General features: G+C 40.3%; 1 protein-coding gene across 1 annotated transcript in view; it reads right to left on the bottom strand.

The window, feature by feature from the left end:
* Positions 1-21,350, bottom strand: part of LOC135323507 (rapamycin-insensitive companion of mTOR-like) — a 93,543-nt gene extending 72,193 nt beyond the window's left edge. Inside the window, exons 1-3 of the mRNA XM_064500393.1 lie at positions 21,243-21,350; positions 20,991-21,038; positions 4,499-4,596 (exon numbers count right to left, since the gene is read on the bottom strand). Of these exons, the coding sequence (XP_064356463.1) occupies positions 4,499-4,596; positions 20,991-21,038; positions 21,243-21,291 (195 nt within the window). The 5' untranslated portion in view covers positions 21,292-21,350. The remainder of the gene's footprint in view (positions 1-4,498; positions 4,597-20,990; positions 21,039-21,242) is intronic.
* Positions 21,351-22,175: the final 825 nt, after the last annotated feature.

Here is a 22,175-nt window from a genome sequence, read left to right as displayed (position 1 = left end):
TAAAATCCCTGGAGTGCAGTTCAGTAATTTTTTTAAAAGGATGCTTGCTTCCCTTCTCCTACATAAAGGAGAAAAAAAACCCTAAACCTTAAAAATCTAGTCTTCTTTCAAAGAAAAAGCCTGAACCTAACATACCTCAGATATACTGGAATTAATAAGAAACTTCTTCTGTCAAGAACTCACAAAAATAATATATCTAACTTGTTTTCACATAAATACAAACATTTTGTTAACTCTGACCAAAAAAAACAAACACTGTTTCATTGAAGTGTTCATCCATTTCCTAAGAAAGCAAACGTCACTCCAGTCTTCACAAGAAGGATCCAGGGAACTACAGGATGGTCAGCCTCAATCCCTGGAAAGGAGATGAAGCAGCTCATCCTGGATGCCATTTCCAAGCACATGAAGGACAAGAAGGTGATCAGGAGGAGTCAGCATGGATTCACAAAGAGGAGATCATCCTAATCAACCTGATAGCCTTCCACGAGAGGATGACTGGCTGGGTAGATGAGGGGAGAGCAGTGGATGTTGTCTACCTTGACTTCAGCAAGGCTTTCAATACTGTCTCCCAAAACATCCTCAGAGGCAAGCTGATGAAATATGGGCTAGATGAGCAGACAGTGAGGTGGACTGAAAACTGGCTGAATGGCCAAGCTCAGAGGGTTGTGTTCAGTGACACAAAGTCTAGCTAGAGGCCAGAAACTAGTGGTGTCCCCCAGGGGTCAATACTGGGTCCGATCCTGTTTAAAACCTTCATGAATGACCTGGATGCTGGGACAATATACACCCTCAGCAAGTTGCTGATAATACAGAACGGGGAGGAGTGGCTGATACACCAGAGGGCTGTGCTGCTATTCAGAGAGACCTCAGCAGGCTGGAGAAATGGGCAGAGAGGAACCTCATGAAGTTCAACAAAGGGAAATGTAAAGCCCTGCACCTGGGGAGGAATAACCCCATGCACCGGTACAGGCTGGGGGCTGACCAGGTAGAGAACAGCTCTGCAGAGAAGGACCTGGGAGCTCCTGGTGGACAACAAGTTGACCATGAGCCAACAGTGTGGCCTTGTGACAAAGAAGCCCAATGGTATCTCAGGCTGCATTAGGAAGAGCATTACCAGCACATCAAGGGAGGTGATTCTTCCCCCCTACTCAGCCCTTGTGAGGCCACACCTGGAGGAGTGCATCCAGTTTTGGGCTCCCCAGTAAAAGAGAGATAGAGCTCCTAGAGCAAGTCCAACAAAGGCTCATGAAGACGATTAAGGGACTAGAGCATCTCTCATATGAGGAAGGGCAGAGAGAGCTGGCACTCTTTAGCGTGGAGAAGAGAAGACTGAGGGGGGATCTTATCAACGTATATAGATAACTGAAGGGAGGGTATAGAGAGGACAAGTCAGACTCTTTTCAGTGGTGCCCAGATAGGACGAGAGGCAACGGGCACAAACTGAAACACAGGGAGTTCCATCTGAATCCAAGGAAAAAAGTTCTTGACTGTGAGGGTGACTGAGCACTGAACAGGTTTGCCCAGAGAGGCTGACGAGTCTCTGTCCTTGGAGTTATTCAAAAGCTGTATGGGCAGGGTCCTGGGCAAAGTGTTTTAGGTGACCCTGCTTGAGCATGAGAGTTGGACTAGACGATCTCTAAAGGCCCTTCCAACTTCAACTGTTCTGTGATTCAAATGTATGAGCTGCCTACTCTTTAGAGAGAAAATTTTTGAGGTAGGAAGCAGCTGCTCATACTGGTACTGACTTATCGTATCCTTTTTTAGCATAACAACATTCCTATCAGGAAAGCTGGTTTTATAGGTTTTCTGTATTATTTTATCACAAATAATGCTACAAATAAATTTCAAAGGTACTTTCCCCACCCTTGGGATAAATACCCTAGATAATCAGTAGCCTTTCACACAGATCACAAACGCAAAAAACATGCAGACAAATCGAGTTTGTCACCACCACTGTGATTCCAAGGAAGGATACAAATATCCTCAGCTTTTAGCATAGCTAATGTCACAAAACTCCACTGTTTTCCCACACTCTTATTTCACTAAGAAGGAACTAAGATTATGTCAATACATGGTAGAGGACTGGAGTGCAAAAAGGAAATAAAACCATCTCCCCCAAGCTCCAGGCTTTCACTCTTAACCACTGGAATTAAAAACACAGAACTGTTCCAACCACAAAGGCAACAAGGCAATACATTTTGCAATCCTTATTCTATTTTCGTAACTGCATTTAAAATTCAAACAAAAATAGAAACCATTTTCACAATCAAATGTACAAGCTTACATTTCTAAGACTGTATTCCAGGGAGACCAATATAAGAACAAGTGCTAAACATCAAATAGAATAAGATGATTCAATTATACAGGGTTTTGATTCAGGATAAAAATCAGGTTACAAACTAGAGTCTCTGTCTTCTAAAGTTACATTTAATTTTACAAATTTTCCTTTTCACAAACATGTCATTTCCTGCCAGACTTAAGTTAAATTTATAAAAATCTTCTTAGTGTTTTTGTATATATTCTCCCATTTTAACACTATGATAAAGAAAGATGGCAAATTCTTCAAATATTTAATTATGAAATTACTTAATTTTTCAAAATCAACTTTTTAAAGGATGAACCAAAGGTCCTTTTAATTACATTATGTATATTTACTAATTTATCCAATTTATAGCTGCTTAACATCTGACAATTTTTAATAAGAAAATCAACACTGTTCTAAGATTCATAGTTTCAAATATCGGCTCTTCACCGGGAATCGCATATCTGCAAACCTAATTCAGCTCTTTGATTTTAAATCAACAGGACAATCTGGAGACATCTACATTCATAAATTTCCAGATCAGCACAAAGAGGAAATACAGCTACAACAGCCTTCTCTAGTAGAATAAAAGGCTTCCTTGACATAAAATCTGGAATCTCAGTAGCTGCAGCAGCATTTTGTCGGACAGTGGTTCATTCTGACATAAGCAGACCAGCAGCTGCAATAACGCAATGACCCAAAGAAAAGATTTCAACGTGTTCAGTTCCTCAGAGAGTCTATACACCTACACGTGCTCTGAACCAGCCCACAAAACAGAGCATTTACAAGTTGGTTACTAATGCACTGAAGATGGCAAGTAAACTTATCTTCTAGTAATTTTGTTCTCAGTATTCACCCTCCTCCTCACCTCCTACCAGATGAATCTCATACACAACTGATGAAGTGTTGCTGAGTCTTGCAAGGGGTGCCTTAAACAGCCAAGGAGCATGCCAACTCCAAAGATTATGACACATTTGTCCTTCTCATATCAACTAGATCCCCAAACCTGTCCTTGAGCATTCATTCTCTTTCACTTGAGATTCTCTAAAAAGCTGTCAAGCAACCACCTGGTTACTTTACTCAATGTCTTGTTATCAGCTCATCTACAACAATAATATAAACCCTGTTTTCCCCAAGTTCTCCACCATTACCTTCTTGACTACTGCTGATTACAGGATACATCCTGTTTGTCACTGAAACTTGGGTTTTATCTTCAGACACAGACCACTACCTGTGGCTCTCCAGCAGAAATGTGTACAACTAACTAGCTCCTTTCGTGCTGTCATTTGGAGATAGTCTTTTCAGTCTATCCATCACTGAAGCTCCATTTTCTCCTAGCTCACTTACAACAACACATATTTCCCTTGCCTTGACAGATGGGACGCTGGTCCAGCCACAGAGTGCTTCAAGTACATACCCTTTTCCTAACTCACTGTTCACGTGCCACCAGCCCTCTCTTTGATCTCCATCAGTTCCTCATCTACCAAAAAATGGTAGCTGCTCTCACTCTGAAGGCCTTTCATGGTTTCCTTCTATAACCTATCATCTCTCATTCTGTATTAAGTTATTAATTCTTGACTCTTATCAATTCACAATGTCAGCCTCCAACACATCTGTCATACTTTTAGGCAAATACCCTTCACGCCCTCATGACTTTGGAAGCTTAAACCTGGGAAAAGCACCTCAAAAAACTTGCAACACAGCCCATTTTCAGAAATCTTCCCTTTAAGTCTTTTTCACTAGGAAATCGACAGTGAAAGTTGACTTGGGCAATGGAAACGCCCAAATCACTGCATGTCATGCTCATCAGTACAGTCCCTTCACTGCACTTCATCAGTTTACATCCAGACAGCCTGGCATTTCAAATTCAATTCTGTGGAGAAAGAACCAATCCCTTAGCTCTATTTATGCAACCTGACCCACGAACTGCAATTTGATTCAGACTTCTAAGTACTACAGGATGACAAAAGATCAGCCAGTAAGGGAGGGAGAGAAAAAGACAAATTTCAGCATAACCCTGCATTCACATTTGCTCATACTTCTTTGCTCCTTTCCTCTCTTACTGCATCTAGATTCCTTACACTGCTTCATGCTACTAAACTATTTCATGAAGCTTCTGGCCAACACCTGACAGAGTACAAATAAAATATTTGGCCCATATGATCGCAAGTCCGATGACACTATTTGAGTTCTTACCTTAGTAAAATTATTCAAGTGACCTAGTTTTCTCATATTTGAAACACCTTGTAATTTGGCCACATTTTGGAGAATCTCCCTCATGTTATCACAGGGCTCTGCAAAAGAAAAACAGGTTATTAGCAGATACGATTAAAAAACAAAAACCCAAAAACATGTATTCAGCATCCATGTTTCCTAAACATAATTGATATTTTCCTGGTAGAGATTTTTAAAATTAAAACCAGCAATTTTTAATTAAGGATGCAGACCACTTTCCTTCAAGGAGTATCAATTTGATTTATGTCCAAAATCAAAACCAAGTATACCTCTAGAATAAATGCTAAAGCTCATGGAGGGGAGAGACTCCTATTTGTAAAACAGTTTTTAATCCATATCTTAGATTTACAGTTTACAAAGATACCTATTTAGTGATTGAAACCCCAATCTTAGTATCTCATATCTAAACAACTTTATCTGCAATCCCCCTGTAACTTAAAGGCAAAATATTCCTTCCTCAGAAGTAAAGAGTAAAGTAAAAACATGTTACAGGCTACTACCACACTACATAATTATGATTCTTTTTCAGATAAAGGGTCAATGGGATTTTGGGAAGACAAGACTCTTCTGCTCTCCATATTAACCTGTGTCCACAGTCACCCTAAACTTAACTGGAGCACTGGGACTTGCCAGCAACATGGGAAGCAAACTACAAGGTGACCAGGAGAACTGGGAACTACTTCCCCCTCTCCCCACTTTCTTCCTCAGGGTCCACAATCCTAACAAAAAACAAGATTCGGATTCCCGTTAATGACCTGACACTTTGCTGGGAAATGCAAGAGGACTGCCAAACACAGGGAAAAGAGACAGCATTGTCCTGCCTCTGGGAATGAGGCTGGAAGTTCAGGCAAAGTGGGACTGGGCAGTTCAGGGCAGGACTTGGCACACAGAGATGCACACACAACTACTGTAACAGAAACTGCAATAATTTCTGTGCACGATCCTATTGTGGTAGAGTGGCCTTCAAAGCAAGCTGCTTGACGGCAGGATTCTTGTGCAATCTCGGATTAGACACTTCATTCTGTGACAAGCAGTTCACCAACACTACCAACAGTACTACAGTTTTAAATGTACAAAATACCAAGACCATGCTGGAGACATGAACTGTTGAAAAGTATTACATTATCCAAAAAATAAAAAACTGCATTACATAAAACAAAGTCTTCAGAAAAAGACAGGAGTCCATATCACTAGACATCTGGAAAGTGGCAAAAAGGCAGGTTTTGTGTGTGGTGCCCCATATTAATTTACAGTAAAAGATTCTTGTTTCCTACTGTAGTATGGAGAGCTACAGCTGAAAATGTGGAGGCCTTTTACTTCCCTGCTCATCCTGAAAGAGTACCAGAAGGAAACCAGAATTTGCAGGAATGTTAAGGAAGCACCTTCTTGCCATCTCTCTACAAACCAACCTGAGTTTGTAATCAACTTTTGTAGTTTAAAAACTTAAAGAGCAAAAATTTGGAAAATCAGACATAACTAGCAATCTTATGAGGAGATATCCAGAATCTATTTGGAAAGACAAGAGCCCATGCTTACTCTATCATCAGGCACACGAGGCAGTATTTATTTAGAGATTAAGACACCTACATGTAGGTACCTGAATCAAGGTGTGTAAATCAGTCCCAGATGTCTCAGGTCCTGCTGTAGTCAATTGAGATCTTGCCTATCAGCCAATGAAGCCTACAGAGATGACCCTGAGTAGCTATAAGGTGTCTACACAAGGGTTAGCTGAATTAATTGTATTGATTACACTGCTTATAGCATACATGCAGACATTTACAATGTAGGCTCCTAAATATGGGCAATCTCAGTCATAACTGGCTTGATATAAAATATCCTCCCTCACGAATCTTAGTCCCAGCAATAAGCATAGTCGACTGTTAGGTACAACCACGACTATTGACAGAGCTATCTTGCATTTTAGAACACTATGCACAGTTAAAACAAATATCCAATAAGCTTCGTATTTAAATTGGAACATTTATATGCATGTGCTTGGACCCTGCAACAAAAAATGATCTTTCATAGGATCACAGAAATTAGAAACAATGAAGATTTTACTACCAGATCTATCCCATGTTTGGGATTCCTTTGCATAGTTTATTTTCCAGGGGTTAACTTGGTTTTAGAGGTTTCCAGTAGCACAGGCCATACAGAGAAACACTGAAGACAAGTACGTTGGGGCAGTTATAGCACTACAAACGGTTTATACCATAACCTCTAATTTCAAGGGAACATAATAAAAGAGGAAAATAACTTCCTGATAATTTGGTTTCTCTGAAAATACAGTTTGGCAGATTTCTACTCTTGAGCTTGTCGTGTGGTATGGGTGGGAATTTTCCTGGCTCACAGAACTTTTGGACTTGTAACATATCCACATTTATGCCACAAGAAAGATCGGACATGAGTAGTCTCTAACCCTCTAGAATGTTCTCCTTCAATTCTCTGAAGAATTAGCAGCAAAAATAATTTTCCAAAATGACAAGACACAGGTTTATACAGTTTTAATTTTGAAAGTGCAGATGGTTACACACCCAGGATAAATCTCTACTGAAATGAAACTCAGTATTAGACAGGAAAGACCATGAGACTACCTAGACAATCTCTCGTGCATCATAGGCAACCGATATTTCTATGCAATGATATCACAGGCAGCAACTTGGAACTGACTGAAGCACACTCTGCAAAGAGGCAACCAACCTGGATTTGAAGAAACCGGGATTTGAAGATTCGGTTGCAATAGTGTATCTTTTTAACAAAGCTGTCTAATTAAGATGTGCACTAGAACCATTTTATTCCAAAAGTGTATCAAAAACCGCACTTACAGCAACATTGGCCTCTTTCTGCAGAAAAAAAGCTGTCATTTGTAGGGAGACAGAAAAGTTTGAGGAAAAAAGTCTTTGTTGCGTCTAGCACAGCAGCAAAGTGTTTCCCAAAAGCTTCGCTACCAGAAAAGTATTTTGAACCACAATGGAGATTCCAGTATAAGATGCAATGGGAAAACTGAGAACAAGGCAGTCCTTTCCACTGTCAAATTGATAATATGAACAAAACAAGTTACCTGGCTCACAAATTTGATCATATCAACAGCACTAGTACTGCAGAAAAAAACAAGACAGTAAAGAAATAACTACTCTCTAATAGCACACTAGTTCAGAAAGAACTAAACTTATGGAAGGCTTTTATCTTTGTCGGTTCAAGTCTTATTTCATACTTGAAAAGAATCTTCAAATCTCTTGCAAAAAATTAACAAAAGAATTGTGACATATTAAGTTCAACAAAAGACTATCCTTATTTTCCTCTTCTGGAGATGCACCATATATTACAAAAGTAGAAAATTTACTCAATTACTCTATCATGACTCATTTTTATTAAAAATAAAGCCAACAGGGAAGGGAGGCAGGCCCAACAATTTTATGAGATGCAGATGTAAAAGAACTTAAAATAATCTGACTTCACAAATGGAGATATATTCTCCGGAATTTTGTCCCTTAAATTAAAATGGGCTTGTAAACAGACTAAATACATTACGGATTCTACCAACTAACATGGCTTCCCCTTAATCAAAAATCACATCCGGTACTGCACATCTTCCTGTCCCAAAATCTTACATAATAGCATTGAAGGACAAGGGTTAACCCAGAAAGGAAATATACATGCTGCATAATCTGAGATTCAGTCGCCAAAAAGTAGTAGTATAAGTGGTCTTAACTTTTCATTGTCAAGCTAAACATCTCATCCTGGTGTTGACAAGCACAATTTTTTTTTGGATGACCTCAGTTCAGACTACTGCTGCAGAGATTTCTTAGCTCTCTGATTATACTAGCTCTTATTCTGCACCCCTTCAGTAGTTCTTGCTTTTCTATCTGGGAAAAAAATACAAAATAAAAAAAATAAATAAAGAGAAGCTCTTCATCATAAACTTAAGACCCCTTAAGAGCTTATTCTTTCCTGACTTACCTCATTTATTACTGAGATGCTGACTCGCCTCGAATCAGCCCATAATGACAACTGAGTATCTTCACATTTTTCCCACGGTGCTTCTGAGGGTGCAGTTGTGCAAAATGACTGAGCTGACCTTACAGCTTTCTTCCCATGAAAGGGCACAACTCCTTCCCTTACTTTCCTTCCTTCTGCTCTATCCCACTATTTGAGATACCCCTTCCTTTACATTACTCTGGCACCTATCAGCTTCACATTAAAATGGTGCTGCTTGCTAACTCAGTAGATAGCTTTTTAATCGTTCTGGCTGTGTTGGTCTTCTGCTGGATTAGTGAGTCAAACTGGATTACTACAGAGTCATACAAGAATCAGCACACACGTGTCTCTGCCAGCAAGAAGCTCACAGGTAGAGCAGTGGAAGCAGGACGTGCCCTTTTCACCAGAACAGAAACATTAAATAAAAGTCAGACTGTCTTATGTACCTCCACTTTTACATTTGGCAAGATGTCCTTATTAATATTTACATGGCTACATTGACTCAAATGTCATCTAATGATTTTTTACTGAGGTATACAAAAATTTCAAGCTGGCCCACTCAGGTTCTGCAACAACAACCTAAACTTGCTGATCATCACCGTCTCACTTTCTACACATCTGCCTTTCTTCACGGACAGCAAACACCTTGAAGTAGCACTTATCTTTGGTCTGTGCATTCATATTACACCAGATGCAGAGTCCTTGGTCTACAACTGTTTGCATGCACTGAGTAATGCCCTGCATGTCTAATGATAATCTTTAGCACTGCCAAAGCATTTCTTTTTTTATTTTTCTCAGTGGAATGGGTTAAAGTTGGCTTAAAGCCCTAGTCTCAAGAATTCAGTGATTCTCTTAGCCTTGAAGTAATTCACAGATGGACGCATATTAAAAATCTTCGAAGTTGTTTTGTTTTTGTTGTCTTAAAAAAAAAAAAAAAAAAAAAACCTACAAACACTTGCATGACCTGTCGGGCCTGACTCATTTTTCCACCCCTTCAGGACTGTGATATTGTTTTTCCCCAGTGAGAACGGTGATCTGTTCTGACAGATCCCATTCTCCAGAGAGGCAGAAATATCACCACAGAGCTCCAGCTACACAAAACAGCTAGCGCTCCATTTAACGCAGGGATGAACCACGACCAGCAATCACCACATTAGCGTGACTGACTCCTCCTTTCCCGACAGATTTAGCACCATTGTTTGGCCGCACTCAGTAGGACAGCAGCATGCCAATTCACTATCCTGTTACGCACATGTTAATAAAAAGCAAACAGGAAGAACAGTAGGCTTTAGCACACAAATAATTCAGTAGCTCCGAAGTCAGGCATAATGAGTCAAACTGAGCAGCATATAGTTTTACAAACATCACTTCCTAGATGCTAGGACAGTAGCGGAATACAGGAACCAATATACATTCAGTACGTGAGAGGGCACTTGCAGCTGCTGTCACACCTGCTAGAATCATAATGCCAAAAAGTGAGATAAAAAAATTTTGAATTTGCCTAAAGATTTCTCTTAAAGAAGCAACTCTTACTTCATTACAGTTAAGCATTTAATAATGGACTAAGAACAATGTCACAAGAGACATCTTCCTCTTAACGAAGGAAAAAAATCACAACATAAATGGATGGTCCTAGTTAGCTTACTACATACATTTACATTTAACAGAGATTTTTGAAGTCTAAGTGCTGTTGCAATTGTGCATTGCAAGGCTACTTTTATTGGCTTGTTAAACTACATGCTATCAAAAGGAAGAGAGTCTAGTGAAACCAGTATCAACCAGGAACATTAATGTAGTGTTCTCCATTTCCACTGAAACAGTCATGAGTTATCAGCTTTTAAAAGCAATGAAGCATTAGAAGTCAGTTACTTAAAGGTGTCTATGTAAGCCTAGATGACAGGTAATCAGTCTGTTAAAACACTTTTTTATCAGAACCTCAAACAATGAAACGAAACACTGATGAAAAGGCATATCTTTCCATCATCAACTTGTTGGAAGGAAAAAAAACTGAAGGATCTAATCTCTCTAGAAACATAAAGTACTCTGAATTTACATCTAACTGAAAATTCAGAAACTGCACAGAAGAAGAAAACCAACTATGTTCTGAGAACAACACAAGAAAACGACATAAAAAAAGAAAACTGCATGACACAGAAATCACTCATGAATTATTTATTAATGTTGACACCAAGGACCAAACTCCACTTTGCCAGAGATTCAAAGAAAAAAAATCAGTGCAGGAACAGTTTACATGCAGCCTATGATCTCCAAAAACACAGTAATACACATTTAGATTGAAGGTCTGTCTCAATTTATAGGTAAAAACACTACAGAGAAACAATTATCTCTGTATCAAACAAATTCACATAGCTACTAGTATGCTGCAAAATGTATAGAATACTAAATAGACATCCTCTATCAGTGTGAAAACTGTTACTACACAGTTGAATCAGTAATGTCCTTTGAGCTGGTATAGCCTGAGGCATAAGATTTACCAAATAAAATAATCCTTACAAATTTCAGATAAAAAAAATACACAATGTACTACAAATCTTAAGCTTTACAATTGAGAACATCCCATTAAAGAGCACAGGTGACAAAAACCAGTGATTTCTGCAGAATGTAAGCAAAGATTTATTTAGGTCGATTTCTATATCTTTCAAAGGTAAACCATACATAAAGCACTGTACCCTGAACACAATAGAGAAATTCCAGTAACCCAAGTTCACAAAAAAAGAAGAAAACAAAAATAAAGAGCTGAGGTTATTTTCACTCTTGCTGCTTAAGAAAGCTATGATAAATGAAAGCAGCTCAGTAATATGGAAAAAGTATGCCTCCTCCCTTTCAGGGCAGTCAGCAAAAAGTAAAAGAACTCTTCTTTCTACATCAGGCAAGTAGAAATTAACCTTCATATTTATAACAATGTCTACTAACTCGAAAGCAGTACAAGAGACAGCACATCCAAAGCAGGATCCAGGAAACACTAGAAACCTTGGAGCGAAAGAAAAAGTCTTGTAACCAGATTACATTTATACATCTGATCCTTCATAGTTAATTCTGTACATGTAGACTTACATATTCATCCTTCTGTAAGAAACCATTAAAGTAAGGTTTTAAAGCCCATTGTAGCAGTACAGATTTGTCTTTTGCAAATGTGCTTAAGATTGTAAATTAAATGACAATTTTTTTTTTTTTTTTTTTTTTTTTTTTTTAAGATCCCTAGGTGTAGATAAAGGTCACATGAAAAACACATTCTGATATTGCAGACACCATGAAGTGGTCAGAAACAGACCACTTTCCAAATTCCTTTCTTATAATATTATTTCTAACCAAGACACTGAAGTTGTATGTGTAGAGAAGCCACCCTAGGCTTACACTCTTCTCCTTAGAATTACGTTAATTATTTCCAGTGTGTGATCTTGTGTGACAAATTTGTAGACAACCAACAGTTAAAACTCCTGAAAAACAGGTTTTATAGTAGAAATGCTACAGTATTACTACTAAACCAGAAGCACATAACAAAGCTGAAGATTGGCCACATAATTTTGGATTACTAGAGACAAGCTTAAAAAACCTTTAAACTTTGAAAATAGCAAGAAAGAAACCGAAGAAGGACCATTCCAAAGGATACCCCTACCACAACGATGATTAAAATTAATCACCGATAGTTTTTTGGTAAATAAGTAACTCTAACACTTAAATACTGCTTTATAGTAGTATACAAACTACTGTCCTCCAATAAGTTTCCTCAAATACATACTATGAAAATACATTTTAATGGTAGGATTAAACATGGTACTAAGACAGGTTTCAAAAACTACTGCTTCAACTTGGCTGTTCACAGAAAAAGAGTGTTTGCGTCATTCCTTAGTTTGGTCTCTGGAACAGATGCATATACTTAATAAAAATGAAAATTTAAGTTTAGAATAAACTTAAATTAGGTCCTCAACTATCAGGAAACGATGATGGTTAATGCCAAGAATGTTAGCAATCATTGTTAGTATATACAGCCTCTTTATATTTCATTACTTATTTTCCCCATGAACCATATATAACTCCATCTTTCTACAATGTTAGATGCACATGTGTAACTACTGCACACTGATGACTAAAACCAAGCTGAGACTATAACCTCCCAATAAAATTTCTATCATTACCACATCACCATAGGAGAGAGAAATTTGTATCTATAAGTTTCACAACAGAACCTAAATACAATTTTTAAACACAAAAGACACCTAATTCATAGGTAAATTTCAACATAGAAAAATCTACCATACTGAAGTAAGTTAACAGACTAACCTAATAAATGGCATTGGAAACATTAATGGAAAAAGAAAAACTGGAAAAAATGTTGCTGTTTTCTTTAATTTCATGAAAAAAAGATTCCAGTAGGTTTACCTATGAGACTCACATAAGGTTTGCATAAAAGGAGATGAACGCATTTTAAATTCTCTAGATGGGAGGTTACTAATAGTAAATGCTGACATCACCGGTGCTTAAGAGGTAATGAAACAAAAAGACAAGACTTAGGTTTACTCAGTTTTTTTTTAAAGCAGTAATTATCAGGCAACAGCTGCTCCTGATACTCCTCACAATTTTTATGAAGTAATTATCAAACTTTCTTTTAAAAATATTTTTATTCATAGTCTGTGTACACTTCAAGCAAGGAAACCAATCTCTTACAGAGCTGAAAAAAAAAACCCACGAACAAAACCCCTGAACTGATCATAACACATATTTATATGAAGAGATCAATGAAATTCTTTTTTTACTCTTTCACAGTAATGATACATTTTTTCATAAATTAAGGCCTTATTGTGGTGTTTTAAATACCTTAAATCTAAGCACAAATATTTCCTACTAATCTTTCTGTAATCTTTAATCAATAGCAGTAGTTCATTTCGCAGCCAATAAATTCTACATAAATTTGAAAGGTATAGAGATGCATCTCTTTTGTTTTAACTGAACAAGTGCTGACTAACATTAGCTATTGCAGATATGGGTAGATAACTGTCCCACCTAATCTTCAACTTTTTGCCATCCTTTTGGCCATAGGCCGACAAGATTACTCAAAATGTGACTGAGAAGCACCATGAAATTCTATGTTATCGATCCATTTCTCCAAATGAAAGACAATTCAAAGTCTTTACACTTTTCATTTTGCACTTTGCACAACTGTCTTTAATATCTAATGAATAATAATAAAAAAGTAGCTGCAGCTGCATAGTACTCTTGCTGAAATGTTCCAGAAGCAGACACCTTTGGCCAGATGTGGCCAAAACAGTAACAAAAAGTAACACTAGAAGAAAAGTGAGAGGCTTAGAGAAATTCACATAGTCAAGAACTTAAACAGTAGATCTAAGAACATGAAATCTTGCCTTTTAAAAAAACTTTCACAAAGGCTCCATCACTCAGTCTAATGTATTAACGAACAATGCTGATTCCAAGGATATTGCTGTTCAGCAAGAACGTGCATGAGGAGACTTCCTTGTAATACTGAATTACCCAAATCTATTCAAGCCACTACTGAGATGCAGCTTGCTACAGAGACTGCAATGAGTATAAAGGAAGCACAAAAACAAGAGCTCCACAGAGCTCTTAGGTAAGTACTAACAGTAAAATTCAGGTATACAACTAAGACTGTATGTAACACAATTGTAAGTAATTTTTTCTATATTCTCCCCCATGCATCTTCACCAGCATTCTTCCTCTTCACCAGCTCCACGGATCTGGCGAGTATCCTCTTCGCTAGTCATACTCCTGAAATTGTGCTAACTCCTGCTTTTCTTCTGACCATTTCACCCAAATTTTCCATCGCCACAACAGATGGTTGACAAATGAAAAAAAATTGCTTCTGTGGTATCCTTGAATATACTAACGATTTTTAAACTAGCATAAAGCAAAATACATTTTATTATGAGATTGCAAATTACAAGCTCTCCAGTTAAAGCAATTTCATCAAATATTTGCTGTCACTTGTGTAGCAGCATTACAACAGTTTCCCTTCTGTATTAGGGCTCATCATGCTGGTGTTACTCTGCACGTAAAGTCATCTGCAGTATGGAATAAACATCTGCCTGAACTGCATGCAGTACAAAACACTTCTAATGAAAAGTAAACCTCTCATTTCACACAATCAATTGTAGAGTTATCAAAGCCTCAAGTCACAAGCTTACGTCTTGGTTGCAAAAACTTTTTTAGTTTTAAGGTGGGTGCCTCATGTCATTCACTTATTAAGAAAAAAAACCACACAGGCAGGAGTCTTATTTAGTATGAAAGATAAAAAGCGTATCTGATTTTGCAGCACGTTCCCCCAAACTAGACACCTAATTTCGGCATCAGTTCTCAAGCCATCATACAAGCAGGTTTTCTTGTAGCCTTCTTGAACACCATCCTCCATTGCAAAGTTTGGATTTGCATGGATATAACCAGTTTGTAAATAGCCCTTTTTCAATTTAATTGATGATTTCACTTTTTCCTCACTTTTAAGAAAAAAAATTCTGTCTGATGCTGAGCATCTCTTCTAGGCTGTTAGGACAAAGACTGCAAGTTTGCTAGACAATTGGTAAAGTATGCATGAAGATTATGAGATGGGGCAAAAATCTGATGCATTTCTTTCTGGGAAGGCCATCGCTGACATAGCCACTGTATTTACTGTAATTACGATCACGGGTGTGTTTCTTTACATAGCATCTACCCTGGATAGGCTCTGACAAAAAATTCCCCAAAACTAAGCACTGCGTTAATCTGGGGAATGCGGTGGTGGTGGTAGTGGTGAAGAGAGGAGATGAAACTTCAAGAGTATATATGTCAATGAATAAAAATGTCATGTCAAGAAAAAGACAGAAATTGGAAATTTCAGGATTTCAACAGTTTGTAAGACCCAAATGACCTGGGGGGGGGGGGGGGGGCACAAAGAGGGCAGAAAACTATCCTGTTGTGGAAATACAGTGTTGCTTGAACACTTCAGTACTTATTTATACTGATTCAAATCCCAGAACAATCCCTTCTGACAAATATAAATAGAAACCACAAGATATTAGAATAGTCATTTTATTCTCTGTCCTTCAGGAGAGCACTGACATTTTTTAACTTATCTGAACCACAGCAGGAAAAAACAAAAAAATACCCACCCACTAGAACAAATTTAGAGATGCTGTACACAAAACTTTAAAACAGAGACGTGTGCACACATCTTGAAAGACATTGTAGGGTCCAAATCTTACAGAAACTTTAAACCTCTGCCTCCCTTACTAATGCTAGATAGGCAAGTGACTAGGTCTTAAAGTTGTCTATGGTTAAGATTTTTCCCCTCATAAAAGATATTGTTCCTGTTTTCAAGAAATGAAAGTGAAAATATTGTAAGCACGCACCATTTTAGTAGTACTGAAGTCTTTAAGTTGTAAAAGCAGTAACACCTTAGCAAGCATAGCCAAAGGTACGTAAGCGTTACTAGTCTAACCAGACTGGTATGCTATACAATTCCAAATCAGTACACAATGCAAGAGTAAGTTGCAGCTAGGAAAGCTAACTGTATGCCTTAATTTTGGAAGTCCACATACTGGGCATCTCTTAACTCAGTCGCTGTTAAAACCTACCAAAAGGACACATGTTGCTCAAAGTTGGCAGATCACTATCAGCAATCCCTTGCCCTTTAGTTTCCAATTATATAAAAAGCAATATTCAAGGACAATACATTAGAGTATTTCTCAAACACTAAGGCAAGTAAGATCTCTCTCCAATTATTTTTTCAATTTGCCTGTCCATATCCTGTAACAACTGAAAAAACTGTTAGATAACTTCTTGCTCCTAGCAAAACTTCTCTTACAGATTCACAAACAAGAAAACAAAAAATAATTATTGCTCTGTCTCCTCTGCATTTTTCAAGACTAATCATATAATGCAAAAACACACAATGAAGAAAAAGACATCCCATAACAGCTTTGCCATTAGTGTGCAAGCTTGCCTTTGAGCCAGCAAGAAAGTATACGCCACCTCGTGTCTCTGCATTGGTTCCCCATGGGTTTGTTGCAAGCACTCCAAGAGATTTTTTTTTTTTTTTTTTTTTGCCACTACTTGAGCAATGAGGACTAGACAGGTGCACAGCATTCGTCTCTGCTGCTTCCATACTGATGAAGGAAGTTGGAAATGGTGTGCTCACCAAATCACAAGCTGAATTTGGAAACAAAATTCATCCATCCTCCTTTGAATATCCCTCAAACAACCCCTAGAAATGCCTGACATTTTTTGGGGCTATAAACTGCGAATAGCATCCTGAGACATTTGCCCTGCATGCAACGCATTATGATTGCCATGTGGGCACATGGAATTAAATGCAATATGGTTTAAAATTATGTGAGCGTAGTAACAAAAGCAATACAGTACAGATTTAGGTGAAGTCAAACAGAATTTTTGTATCTTTTTTTACCTACGTGATAGAAGGACGTGATTGTGAAGGTAGAAAGAAAAAGGTATTTTTTCAGCTAACACTGAGCCAAATCCTATGAAAATCACTCTTGGGTAGAAAAAAATAAAAGGCCAGTTGTCTCAGTTACTTTATTCATATTTGTCTCGTACTGTAGTCAGAAGACTCAACATTTATGGAACAGAGAAAACTGGCTATACAAGAGCACCTGATAAATTAAAGTATTGTGTAATGAACTTATTAAAGAAAGCATCAATTCTAGAGATACTGTGCTTTTTAACTATCTGAAAAATACCCATCAAAAAGCAAAGACTGTTACCCTCAGAGAGCAAACAATTAAGACAGACATGAACATCACTCTGCTTCATCCAGCATTAGCAGTCTTTTTTGCATGACTGTCTCACAAAAACTTCAGTAAAGAGGCAAACTCTGAAATGTGCCAAATGTGCAGTATATTCAAACCACGTCAGACTCAGAACTAGAGAATAAGAATCCAAAAATATAGGGATCTCTTGAAGAAAGGGCCTTTAAAGAAACTTGACTACAGACAAGGCAACGTAACAGACAGTTCTCAAATTGGCAAGTTCCAAGCTATTTAGGCCTTCACAGCTTAAAGCGAACAGCTGAAACTCCAACAAAGTAAGGAGCATTTGTCATCCAACAGGATAAGGCAATACTGAAACAGTAACAAATTTTTCAGATTTAGTTTGTAAGTAGATTTAGTTACAGAAATGAGCAAATAACTTAGCAGTAAACTAACTTTGGATTGCACAAGCCTTTAATAGTGCCTAGACCTTTGGGAGGTATACAAAGTTCTGTAACTCAGTTTCTAACCCCCGTAAAATACTCAAAAGCTAAAATGAGTTATGTCAAAAAATTTAATACTTATAGCATGGCTGTATACACAACTACAAATGGACTTGAAGCAAGAATTAATACATGAGGTTCCTACTGAATGTGGTAATTTGGTCGATAATTCCAATTGTCCTTTCTGGCCTTAAGAAGTTAGGAGGTTGATTTCAGTAGTCTAATTAAACCAGTCTGCCTCATCCCATTGCTAATTCCTTCCAGATGACTGCAATGGGAGTTGCATTGATGATGAATCTGTCCTCCTTTTCCTTTTCTGTTCTATTCTGAGCAGGTAATATAACACAAGGTCAAAATCTCACTACTCTGAATTCCAACTATTAATCGTAATTTTGCGGATAACAGAAGACATGATATAAGACCTTAAATAGCCGCAAGCAACAAGTCTAACATGTACCTGCACAACTTTTCTTTTTTATCCCCCCCTTTTTTTTAACCATACTATATATTTTTTTAACTATAGGGAGTTCACACACACACACAATATGACATATTATAAAATACCTTTTGTGTACATTATTATATCATTCTTTGAAGCTCCAGAGCACTAAAAAGCTCCAGAGAGTGAAACCCTACCATACTAGGCATGGTAAAAATACATAACAAAAGAACAACATGGTGCATTCTGGGAAATCTGGGCAACCATCAAACTACTGTAGCAGAGAAAACGAGCAAAAAGCACACAAAGAAAGGTAGATTAGCTTTACATGCACCAAAATGCTGAGAGTCTTATTGCACAAAAGGCCAGGAAGAAGTAGGACCCAAAGCAGTACAAACAAGGCTAGGATCCTCCCTGTATCTATTAGTAGTTCTGAAATACTTAAAACCAGCATTGGACTCTTGGCTATGGACTATCCAAGCCCTGAATTGTATGTTCAAGTCATTTTGGCCAAGCTAACACCAAATGAGAACCTGTTTAGAACAAGGCAACACCAGTAAAGTTTCACATATTTGTAATGAGAAGAACACTGTAACTTTGCATATGGCTGAGGCATTGTTTAGGATGATTCTTTACTTCTCCCAGTCAGGTATTTCAGATTAATCAACACACAGTTCAGCTGTCTGGGGAAGCAAAAAGCATTAGAATCTTCTTTTAAGGTACTGAAAATGTGAGTCTGGTGGAAAACTACGCAACTGATCCAACACAGTGAATCAAAACAGTACACTATGAGTACAGAATTAGGGTAACTATTTTAAATATTTAATATAAACTGCATACATAACTACTGTAACATCTGGAAAAGTAAGCATTCACTGTGTGTTTAGTGTGCATATCAAGTTATTATACAGCTTAGTTCATGTCTTGCTGAGACTTTTTCAGTTTTTTAGTTTCATTCTCTCTAAAATGAAGTTAATGGCTACTATGGATAGCTATATGATTACTGATCAGTCAGCTGTCGTTTCTCTGCAAAAACACAACAGTAACATATCTTTGAGAAGGAATGCACAATAAAGTTTAGAGCTTTTCAGCTGCAATCACATGACAATGACTTATTTTTACAGGTGGTAAAAATGGTCATAGTGCAAAATATCTCCCCCTCCCACTATATAAAAAATTGTATTTAATTCTCACACATTCTCAACAACATTACTGTCCTAACAGCCCAGCAATTCAAATAGCTATTTCAGGTCAAATATGATCATGAATTTACTTTGCATCTTATCTGAGAGTCTCTTTTACAATGTAATACAAAAGAAGCAGTTTTACTGCTACTACCACAGGTCTCATGGGATCAGTAGGTGGGTTAAGACACCTCATGGCAAAAATTAATATCACAATGAAAGTCTCCTTCTGAATTCTGAATAAAAAGCATCAAACAGACCATATACAAAAATTATCATTCCAGCATTTAAATCTTGTGTATAGTTCTTTGAAATCAAAACAATTCCATATACTACACAAAGAGTTACTAGACACGCTCATAAAAATCCTGATCCTGTAAGTTTCATAAATGGATAACACTACATACCTTAGTAACTGTCATGTGTTTGAACTGCTAAGGCTTTTGTCCTGCATTTTTTTGATAAAAAGTTTCACCTCTTTTAACTTTAAGGAGGCTATCTCACTAAAACACACACATTTGGAGATGGAGGGGAGGGAAATGAGATTCCATTGGTTCATCCAAAAAAACCTCAGACATTTTGACAAAAACAAAAATTAATTTGTAAGTAAGATATGTATATGCAGAAATAACTTTCAGCCCAAGGTAAAGCTGGTTAAGAATAAAAATCTCGAAACAGATCATAACAGAAAAAAAAAAAAGAGGTGGAATTGTTGATATAGCCCTACACTAAACTAAAAAGTTTACTGATGCTGCTAATATTGGTACTTCCATTACATCTCAGAGTCTACTGTTATTTCATTACTTCTGTAACTTCCTTGCTTACTCCCTCATAAAATGGATCTATTCAGCACAGCAGCGGCCCCGGGTCTCCTGGAGCAGAACAGTTATGCCACAAGCACTAACTTTATTCCCTCCCCCAGATCAAGATCTTCCGCCTCAGGGAAGATCGCTGCTGCTAGTGGGCCAGTTTGTTTTCTGCATTTTATTTGGCTCTTCAGAAGAGTCTAACCCTCACCTTAGCCCTCAGCGAGACAAGATTAACGATGTATTTGGACAGGGAATGAGTTCCTACTTGTCTAAGAGGGGGCTAGTTAACCAGCAGCAAGCGTTGTTCCCTTCTCGCTGCCCCCCGACTACCCCTGCGAGCAGGGCGCTGCAAACTCGAGCGGCTCAACCCGCAACCGCGGAGAAACGCGCGGCGCCGCCCGGCCCCCACAGCAGCCCCGTCTGCAGCCCGGCCGCCGGCGACCGACGGCCCCGCGGGGGGGCTCCCAAAAACAGCCCCGGGGCCGCCGCCGCCGGGACGCTCCCCGCGGCCCGCAGAGGGGCAGCGCCGGCCCCAGCCCCCCAGGGAAGCCTGCGCTGCCCCACGGCCGCTGCCGCCGGCGGGGCTGGCAGGGGGCTCCCGGCTCGCCGCAGGGTGCCCGGCGGCCCGCCCGGCGCAGCCCCCCGCCGCCGCCACCGGCTGCCCCGGCTCGGCCCCCGCCGCGCCCCGGCCGGGCAGCGCAGCGCGAGGCCTCCCGGCGGGGCCCCGCGGCCCCCGGGCGGGCGCGCAGCGAGGGGGCACCGCGACCCCCGCCCGCCCCGGCCCGGCCCGGCGCGCGCGGCGCGGTACCTCGGCTGAGATCGAGGGGCACGTTCTCCTCGCCGCTGTCGTTCCGGCCTGCGGGACGGGGAGAGAAGCGGAGAGCGCGTTAGGCTGCGGGGAGGAAGGAGCCGGGGGAGGAGGGGAGGGAGGGAGCGGGGAGGCGGCGGCGGGGAGCGGGGGGCAGCCGGACTCCGCCGAGGGGCGCGAGCCGCCGCGGGAGGGCCGGGGGGCGGCGGCGGCGCGGCGCGGCGCGGCGGCCGGGTCGGGCCGGGCCCTTACCTCGGATGCGGAGGTGCCTCAGCGAGCGGGCGCGGAGACTCACCGCCATGTTTACGGCCCCGCAGTCACAACACCGGAAACCTCGCCCGCTCTCGCGAGGAGAAGCCGTGGAGCCGCGGCCGGCACCCCCCCCCCCCCCGCGCCCCTCCCGCCGCCCGGCCTGGGGCGGGGAGGCGCAGCCAGCGGGCGGAGCGCGGCGCGGGGGCGGGGGCGGCCGTTGCCTGCCGCGGCGGCGACGCCTCAGCCGCCCCCCGGGAGGCTTCTCAGCGCCCCCCTGCCCCGCCCGCGCGTGGCCGGGCGCCGGAGCGGCCCGGGCCCCGGCCCCGGCCCCGGCCGCGGCTGCGGCTGCGGCTCTCAGCGGCGCCGCGGTTCCCGCGCCTCGGCCCGAAGGGGAAGAAGCCGGGGGGAAAGGTGCAAAATGGCAGCTGCAGCGCCCGAGAAGGGCTGCAGGCTGCCTCCGGTGCCTCGTTTCCCCCCGGCCTCGCGCCGTCGTGCCGGCTTCGGTCTGGACCGCGCGCTCCGCCAGAAAGTGGGGCGAAATGCCGCCCTTCCCCGAAGAGCTCGCCCCGCCGGAGCTGCCTTCCCGCGGAGCTGCTCGGTCACCACATCTAACGATTTTGGTCTGACAAGTGAAATTACTCTCTTTTTTTTTGGTTTTGTTTTTATGAGGCTTTCCTGCTTACTTTTTCAAACTGCACTTGCCCTGTGATGAGATGGTAATTCAAGTGGATACAGCATGGCCGCTGGCATGATACACAGGATGTGTCCAGCGCTCTGCTTTTTAATGTGAAGTAATTAAAAACAGAAAAAGGATAAGTGTATTTTCAGTGCTTTTTCTTCCTTTGGTCTCAATGAGTTTGTCTGCAATCTCATGCGTTGATCTATTCCTTACCTTCGTGTTTTTTAAACCTATTTAATAAAATCAGTGTGTGT

The sequence above is a fragment of the Dromaius novaehollandiae genome, chromosome W, assembly GCF_036370855.1.
Source record: "Dromaius novaehollandiae isolate bDroNov1 chromosome W, bDroNov1.hap1, whole genome shotgun sequence".
Lineage (NCBI taxonomy): Eukaryota > Metazoa > Chordata > Aves > Casuariiformes > Dromaiidae > Dromaius > Dromaius novaehollandiae.
This window is presented reverse-complemented; position numbering and strand designations above follow the sequence as displayed.